Source organism: Cryptomeria japonica, chromosome 4, assembly GCF_030272615.1.
Source record: "Cryptomeria japonica chromosome 4, Sugi_1.0, whole genome shotgun sequence".
Lineage (NCBI taxonomy): Eukaryota > Viridiplantae > Streptophyta > Pinopsida > Cupressales > Cupressaceae > Cryptomeria > Cryptomeria japonica.
In genome coordinates, this window is record NC_081408.1 from 222,621,541 (window position 1) to 222,631,038 (window position 9,498).

General features: G+C 34.1%; 1 protein-coding gene across 1 annotated transcript; it reads right to left on the reverse strand.

The window, feature by feature from the left end:
• Positions 1 to 4,494: 4,494 nt before the first annotated feature.
• On the reverse strand, positions 4,495 to 7,883 carry LOC131037280 (putative receptor-like protein kinase At3g47110). The gene is made up of 4 exons (XM_059219039.1): positions 7,091 to 7,883; positions 5,403 to 6,464; positions 5,058 to 5,132; positions 4,495 to 4,949 (listed from the first exon to the last, which is right to left on the reverse strand). Exons 1-4 carry the CDS (start codon positions 7,881 to 7,883, stop codon positions 4,495 to 4,497), a joined length of 2,385 nt encoding a protein of 794 aa, XP_059075022.1.
• Positions 7,884 to 9,498: the final 1,615 nt, after the last annotated feature.

A 9,498-nucleotide genomic window follows, 5' to 3' on the forward strand; every position in this document is an offset into this window, starting at 1 on the left:
ATGACTTAAATCACACACACTAAGCTTACATTTTTAGACTTAAAAGTGTTAAACACTTAGAGTCGACTGACATTTTCTAGGCTTAATATGTTGCTTAATATGTGTGGTCACACTAAGAATATATTTTTAGACTTAAAAGCATTAAACACTTAGAGTTGACTAATATTCTCTAGGCTTAATATATTGCTTAACGTGTGTGGTTTAAGGTTGACCGATTCTGTAACTCTGTAAAGATGATAAAATTGTTTTGATCCTTTGAATTTCTCTCTCAATTTTCCAGTTTTGAGCTTCACCCTTGATTATGGCATGGGTAATAATTTGTGAATCCCCTTCCAGGTGAAGTTTCAGAACTCCTAACCTTTTGCCATTTGGATTGCCTACAAAGTGGTTTGAGCTTTAGCCTTTTTATTTGTTCTAGGTTGTAGGCACTGCATTCCCTTGTCAATAACTTTACCATTACAATCCCTACCAATACACCTTGCCTTGGAGGGACCTGGATTACCGTGAGCTACACCATCAAAATTTACTTTTATCCAACCTTGATCTAGGGGTCGACACGTTGATGACTTTGCTTGATGAAGAGGAGGATTAACCCTTTCAGACCCATTAAGGGGTGGACCTTCCAATTTTCCTTTGACCAGTGTTCATCTTTTCTTTGTTCCATGAAATGTATTAAACATGTTCTTTATTGTTGTACGTAAACCTTGAATTCTTTCATGTATTTGATTTGTTACCTTGAACTCTTTCATGTATTTGATTTGTTTTATCCATCCATTGTGATGATAGTCTCTTAAACGATAAATCCACATTCAAAATAATTTTAGACTTAAGGATGACTGGGAAAAATACAATTCAATCAAATTAAAAGGATTTTTGGCTCTTTCATATAGGTTTGTCTAAGTCTCCTATTAAAATTTAGATAAGTTTAATAAAATTTTCTCAAAACTTGCACAAGACGAATCTAGCTAGAAAAGACAGAAGAGAACTTGTAGGAAACAAAGATTATTTTTTTTGGAGCAAAAAGGATAAACTATTTTCTATTAACAAAAATGAATAAAATTTGTAATACATAAAGTCTCTGTTAAAACAAAACGGGAGAAAAAGAAGGCGTAGATTTGAACCTTCCTTTGTTTGGCTTACAAAACTAAGAAATAGCATTTTTATCTAAGTCAGCAGTGTTATTTTAGTCTTAGTGTCATTCGACTCATGGGAATAAAATAGAAAGTTGTGATTAACATCCAACAAGCATTGATGAAAAAAACCGTAAAACATGGAAGAAAAGCTAGTTATGCCCTAAACCCCCCTTTAAAGTCTAACAAAGGAGACTAAAGAATAAAGAAGGAAAGAGGAAAGAGGGAAAACCCGTTGCGAACAAAACCCCCCCTCAAAATAAACACTATCAATGAGTGGTAATGTTCCCCACTCAAAATAGATGCTAGTGGCAACACTATGTTGTAGTGTCCTTAACCCCAAGAAGATCTTGCAGTTAGTTGAAAAATCTAGAAGATCTTGCAGTTAGTTGAAAAATCTGGGAATCTATATCCCTTGACACCATCTTGATATCCAACAAAAATGCATTAAACCCCCCTCAAAATAGACACTATTGGCAACACTATGCTGTAATGTCCTTAACCCCAAGAAGATCTCGCAGTCAGTTGAAAGATCTAACAATCTATGTCCCTTCCCTTGACACCATCTAGATATCCAACAAAGATGCATTCTTTGTTTTGAGACTCCAAAGCCATCCTCTTTTCTGCAGGAATATCCAAAGATGCATTCTTTGCTATGGGTGCCCATGCACATGATCCAAAGATGTGAAAATGGGGGACCTCAGGTTGCAAATTTGTGAGAAGATCTTCATCCAATCAGTGATGATTCAGTATCCCTGAGAGAAATCAAAGAACAAGAAGCTTAGTTGATGCACTTAGAACTTATGTCCTCTAGGAACAGCCGTGGATGAGGAGTGCAACTCCTCATAGACTTTGATATCATGTAAAATTTTCTCAAAACCTACAAAACAGATAAAAAAAAATATAAACAATTTTCTATCTGGAAAACGAAAGTTTAAAAAAGAGCAGATATAAAAAAATCAAAGATTAGAATCGAACCATCTTCCTTTGTTTGACTTACAAAATTAAGAAAACAGTGTAACCCAACTCATGGGAATAAAACAGAAAGCTGTGATTAACATCGAGACAACATTGATAAAAAGGCCCGTAAAACATGGCAGAAAAGCTGGTTGTGCTAACAAGTTTGTCTATGCCTTTTAGACTGTTTAATCCATGTCCCACATGACATTCAAAAATCACCACGGACTGCATACTGCAGATTTAAAATCTTATTCAACAGCAATATAAATCAGTTAATATACACAAAGTTCAAAGTACCGGTTTTGTTAAATAGAATGGACAATAACAAGTGAATGTAAGCTAATACGGAACTGGTGCAATATAATACGGAACTGCTAGTTTTATTAAATAGAATGGACAAAAACAAGTGGAGAGTACTGTGCTGGTGCAATGTAATACAAAACTGCTAAACTTTTAGGCTTTGCTTTCGAATCTTATCATTTTGGCAATCACATAACTTCAATCCGTTTACGTTTCTGTGGTTTAGGCAACCCACATATACTTAAATTTGGTGTATTGCTCAGTCAGCAAAGTTTTTGGTAAGTTTGATCAGTTTAATTTCTCTGATAAATCATTTAGTAGATCATTTGGGCTTTCAATCGAGACCAAAATTTGTTGCCATGTGTAGATGTTTGAGTTCAAACTTGTCTCACCATGACCCATTGCTTCAAGTGGTGGATGATGTAACTAGATGATTTAGTTGAATCTGTCAGCCTTCAAGGATTTTTCTACTAGTAATTCCTATATTGGGAAGATTGTTCCTACTTGTGTCACACCATTATTTAGCTTGTGTCAATTTACTGTCATTGTGACTGTTCTTTGGATATTTATTATGTCTTAATTTCTACCTGGCACAATAGTAGTTAGTAGTGAAGACGCAGCACATTAATTCATTAAACATATTTATTTAATTTATTAAGTATTTTTGTCCTATCAATTTATATAATATATCTTGGGAGAATTTGAATAACAATTGTAGTTAGCAGTAAGAGGTGGCAGCTTCAATGGATATTTACAATCATAACCATGTCATTGTGCGACAAAAAAATCTCAGAACTATTACAAACAATCCTCCTTGCACAGAAACAGGAATGAAAGAGAAACTATTTCATAATATACAAACCACTTTCTTTCCTAGAAACTGTCCATGCATTTTCTAGAATCCATATATGTGGTATATACCACATTGTTAAGTAAAAGAAAAATAAATTGAACTAATGAGCTCTCTCTATTCTGGGAAAAATTAATCACTAAATCATGTGATATAGAAGTCTTCTCAAAGTCATCTTGCTCCAAATATGCTGGAAGGAGTTCCAATCTAATATTTTAGACAAATTTAGCACTAAAGTATGTGATATAGAAGTTTTCTTGAAGTCATCTTACTGCAAACATTGATTGTTATGTTTATATTCAGGCTCTCACATGAAACGTGAAGAACTTTATCTTCCTCAAGGCTAATGCTTGTTATGAATAAATGCAGTTGGTTTTCACAAAATTTGTTTAGGATTAATGTACAGGAAGGTTTCCATAAGGATAAATAATCTTTTTATTGGTGGCCCTAAAATCACATTTCTCATGAAAACCAACTCTGGAATGCTGGCACTTTTCTTAAATGTGACAGAATTAGAAGTTCACTTAGAGAAAGGCCTTCTTGTCCTGTGCTTGTGAAAAACATTACTGTTCTTTCTGTTGAAAATGAAATCCATTTTGTGGATCTGAAAACAACTTCAATTTAGAGAATTCTTTTGTCTCAAACATGATAAATACATAGACCACTTTAGGAAAAATGTGTTTGTGAAAAGTGGTGTACTTAAACCTTTCTTTTAAGAAGAAATAGGATTCATTAGGACCCCTTTCCAATAATCTAATTCAAATCATATCATCATTAAAAAAAACCAATGTCATGTCAGTCTATTAAGCAAAGAAATCTACAATGTTAAAAGTAATGATAACAGATGTATGATTTGGTGAGGTCACAAATACGGGACCTCATCCTTATTTAAACTTAAAACAATAGCTTCTTAGTAGGGGTTGAACTTTGATGTCAACAATAAGAACACCACAACTTTAACAATCACAACATGTCAATGTCTACAAGAATAAAAACTCATAACTATCTATCAAAAAGCACTTTCTTTTTTTCTACATTTATAGCTTTTCAATTAATATGTCCACCCTATAATTGACTAAAAATTTAATGCCAAATTTAAATATACCAAAATTGTCCTAACATTATACATGATGTACTTAATAATTGATAAACTAAACTCATATAATAATATTTAAAAGTATTTTTCAATTGGAAATTATATATTAAGAAATAGGACAACAATAACTGACAATTGCTATTAAGATAATTCAAGAGCTAAGATGTAGATGTAGACCAATTTTCAGGGCTTCGTGAATTTGTGTTTCTTTGACCACTTGTACTCTCAAGCAAAGCTGAGATATTTATGGGCAAATGAAAATCTCTTGGAGTACCCAAATATGTACTTGTTATTTTTTTTAATCTCTCAACAATCTCCATCATATTTGGGCGTTGTTGTGGAAGCTCCCTTGTACAAACCAATCCTACTTGCAAAAATTGAGTAAGGCATTCCAATACCTTTTCTTTATCTAATACATTAACATCTCTAAGTAGGTGGTTATCCAACACTTCTTCAATTTTATTTGGAAAGCCCATGCTTGCCCATTTTGGTAGATTAATACCTTCTAAAAACATGGTATTTGTTGGTCTCCTCCTTGTCAGCAATTCTAAAAGTAGAATTCCATAGCTATATACATCTCCTTTTGTTGAAATCTTTCCACCCACTCCATATTCTACAATACAATATAATAATTAGTGCTTCTTGAATCTATATGAAATAATCACAAAAATAAAAAAATAATCAATGATAATTTATATTTTAATAATGTAAAACTTAATACCTGGTGCAAAGTAGCCAACAGACCCCTTTAGTATACTTGCAGAAGTCACTGATATATGTGCAGTCATATCATTCCCTAATAACACATTATTTGGTTTTAGGTCACAATGAATTACTTGCACAAAGCAATGATGATGTAGATATTCCATTCCTTCTGCTACCTCCTTTGCTATTCTTAACCGGTCACTCAAACTTAATCTACATATATCCCCTCCCTTAGGATATAGCCACATCTCTAAACTTCCATTTGACATGAATGGAAGAACCAATGCTTTAAAATCAAGGTTAGAATAAGCTGAAATGATTTTGATCACATTACGGTGCCTAACTCTTTTTAACACATTACATTCTCTTTCAAAACTTTTGAGAGCATTTTTTTCTTGCAAATTGAGAACTTTAACAGCAATGTTTGTACCATTGTTGAGAATACCTCTATAAACAGATCCAAAACTACCAACCCCTAACAAATTGGTTTGGCTAAATCCACTAGTTGCATCTTCAAGTTCTTCATATGAAATTCTTGCAAGCCCAGTGTTGAGTTCAAGGCTATCTTGATTTATATGTCTCTTATAGAATAATAGAAATAAAATAGAAGACAAGATGAATATTGTAATGCCGATCACAACTGGTACCATCACCTTTTCAGAGACCAAGAACTGTTTGTGCTGAGAGTTAGAGCATGATTTTAACTTAATCCAGGTGCCACAAAGGCCAACATTTCCTAAAATTGCTGACTCATCAATTCTTGCAAAAACTCCCCCCTTTGGAACTTCTCCTGTTAATCTATTTGAAGAGAGATTGATATGTTGAAGCATTTTCATTTCTTGGAAAGCCATTGGGATTGTGCCTGACAAATTGTTGCTTGAGAGATCAATATCTTGTAGATATTTCAGGCTTGTGAGTGATGCCGGTATTGGTCCATCAAATGAATTCCATGAAAGATTTAAATATTGCAAGTTTGTGCAACTTGATAGTACAGCTGGAATTTCACCTAAAAAGTTGTTGAGTGAAACATCTATAGCTTGGACCATTACCATTTTACTCATTGCTAAAATAGAACCTTGCAATGAATTGCTAGAAATATTGAAATAAAATTGCAGATTTGTAAGATTTATCCATTCGGGAGGTATATTTCCTTCTAGCTTGTTGTGAGACAAGTCCACCTTTTCCAAAGTGATGCACCTCCCTAAACTAGCAGGTATTCTCCCTGATAATTGATTGTGATGAAGAAAAAGATCTCTTAGTTGGGGAAGATCACCAAGACTTTCTGGAATTTGGCCTGAAAGCATGTTTTCACTCAATACTAACAACCCAAGTTGTTTTGCATGACCAAAACTTTCTGGAATTCTTCCATCTAAATCATTTTTATCCAAATACAATCTTTGAAGATTTGGAAGCTGACTGAGTGCTATTGGAATGGAACCATTGAAACCATTATAAGATAAATCTAATGTTGCCAACTTTGTGAGGTTTCCAATACCCCTGGTATGTTTCCCTCAATTTGATTTGAATACAACAATAAAACAGAGAGTTGGCTTGATAGCTGGCCAATAGAAGAGGGAACTTTTCCAGTAAGATAATTACTAGACAAATCTAGATATTCTAAAGAGGAGCAATTAGATAAGGCTGTTAGACAATTCAAGCCATTATTTTCACTTACAAGATGATTTTCCCATAAAAACAGTCGTTGAAGGTGGAACAATTTGCCAAGCTCTAAGGGAATGGGGCCTGTTAACTGATTCTTATATAGTTGCAAAATTTGGAGAAGAGTGCAATTGGAAATGGCATTAGGAATCACCCCTGTCAAGTTGTTGGTGTCAAGTTGAAGTATTCTGAGTTGAGTAAGCATACCCAATTTAAGAGGAATATCAGCATTAAGTTTGTTTTGTTGCAATGACAATTGAGTTAAACATGATAGGTTTCCTAGGGAAGATGGGATTTCTCCAATCAATTGGTTTCCCGACAAATCAAATTTTTGCAACTTTAATAGTTTACCCAATTGCCAAGGAATGTGACCAGTTAATTGGTTATTACCTATTAACAAAACTTGGAGAAGAGTACAATTGGAAAGGACAATGGGAATTACTCCTGTCAAGTTATTAGTACCAAGATCAAGCATTCGAAGTTGAATAACCATACCCAGCTCAATAGGAATTACTCCTGTCAAGTTGTTGTGACCAAGATAAAGATTTTCTAATTGAGTAAGCATACCAAGTTCAACAGGAATATCACCATGCAGCTCATTTTCCAACAACTCCAAGTCAACTAAAGATGACAGGTTTCCCAGAGTACGCGGGATTACGCCTGTTAGTTGGTTTTCTCCTAAAATAAGCATCTCTAAATGTGAAAGAATCCCAAGCTGGGAAGGTATAGCTCCACTCAAAAGGTTATAGGATAATATGAGACGTTGCAATAAATGACAATTAGCCAGAGTGGAGGGGATGGAACCTTGCAATTTATTTCTAGACAATCTAAGTACTCTAAGGCGTAAAAGCCTCCCCAGTTGAGAAGGAATTTGGCCATGAAAGCTATTATTTTTGAGAGCGAGTACTCTAAGAAAAGAGAGGTTGCCAAGAAAAGGAGAGATGGTGCCCGCTAAAGACATACCTGTGAGATTCAAGGAAACCACACGCTGGTGACGAGAAGAGCATGCAACACCAGTCCAGTTGCATAGGGAGTGATTAGGAGACCAATCGAGCAAAGAATTGCTGGAATCGAGAGAAAGTGAATGCTTAAAAGACAGAAGAGCTTGTTGATCAGAGTAATAAGAATTATAACAAGGTAGTGCAGAGAGAAACAAGAGTAGAAGGGGACAAGCTAAAGCCATATTCATCTTCATCTTCAATTGTATTGAACTCAGAAACAAATAAGTGAAAAATATAAAGCTATCCAAGCCTGTGTGTTGTCCGCAGGCTCTCGGAAATCTTATTAAATAGATGCAATGGTGAAAAGTCTCTTGTTTTTGCCGGCCCCACTTGCGTAACATAGTCTACTCTAGCTAATCGCAATGTAATGATTGGGAGGAAAGTTAAGAGGCAATGAATGAATGGGTGAGGATGGAGATTCCAGTAAAGGCCGAAAAAGAGATGTGAAATTGATCTTCGTCTGTCACTTCATTCAACCATTTTAATTTAGGCCAACCTCTGACTGAGTCTTCCTTTACCTATGAGCGGATAGAAATAAAACGATATATTTATATTAAAATATTGGATTGTCTTGTTGTGTGTGCTGTGGAAATTTGTTTTGTAGTAGTAATAATTTATGAAAGGATGAAAACTAATCCCATGTCCTTATGCTGCTGTTTATGAGCATTTTCTGCTTAAATTTAAGTAGTTGGAGGGTTCCCATGTAAAATTTTAATTAAGGGAAAAGGATAAATTGGAACCTTTCCCTATTTTAGTGGAGCAGCGGCTGCTTAAAAACTGAAAATAAGGTTTGAAAAAAAGGGGGGGCTAGAAATAAGCAGTGACTGACACATGGCTTCATCATATTTTTTTGCTCTCCTATTTACTTGCCTAGAATTTTGCTTACGAATTTTATTTGTAAATTTTTTTATCAATAATTTCATTTACAAAATGATTTAAGAAGATTGCTTAAAAATAAGCAGCCATGGGGCCACCTGCTCCACAAATTGCTCCTTAAAAAGTTGACAAATTGCTCCTTAAAAAGTTGAGCAGCTGCTGCTAGCCAAAATAAGCTAAGCAGCGGCATGGGGACATGCCCTAAGCATCTACATACATTTCGTTTCCACACAAAGTGACATTGTCCTTCCTTCAAGAAAGCGCAAAATTAGCCTAGTGACATTCATTTCCTAAAGAGTAGGCATGTTAGAGACATCCACGCATACTATTTACAAATTGCAAAGTTTGGTATAAATGAACTAATGCTTCCAATAACCAAGCAATTGAACTATGAATAAAATTATAAAAGGTTGATTCGGCTCAATTAGCTAAACATGAAAAACAAATATCTTACCTTGAAGGATTGGATATTAGAAAGATCAATTTTTTTATCCCCTTTGTCAAATCCATTGGTTCCAACATTACTTGCATATTATAGTACCTTTTTTTAAGAAATATTATAAAAATTTTAAATACTGGCTCTACATGATCAAGCTTTCGTTGATCTTTTAGTAAATAGTTATGATGAAATACTTAACATGTATTTTGTCTTCAAGTTCTCTTTATTTCACTATTAGATGCATCCTCTTTTTAGTATAGTATACGAAATTGACAATTCCATTTACCTTTGTACATTTTTTATCTCTCACTAATGGCACAATAGATTATATATATCAATTCTCAAAATATTTTTAGAAGTGTTAAGATGCCACATTTTTATATTTAGTAACATACCCTTTTAAGAGTTTTCATTGTTTGAGATCTAGAAATATTAAATGTGTTCAATTGTTTTAACAATTAAAAAATATAAAATAAGTGTGA

Coding starts and splice junctions, on each gene's coding strand:
- LOC131037280 (XM_059219039.1), bottom strand. CDS start 7,883: ATGGCTTTAGCTTGTCCCCTTCTACTCTTGTTTCTCTCTGCACTACCT. Junction 5,133..5,402: donor CAAAAGTTTTGAAAGAGAAT/GTAATGTGTTAA, acceptor ATGTGTTATTAG/GGAATGATATGACTGCACAT. Junction 4,950..5,057: donor TGTTGGCTACTTTGCACCAG/GTATTAAGTTTT, acceptor ATTGTATTGTAG/AATATGGAGTGGGTGGAAAG.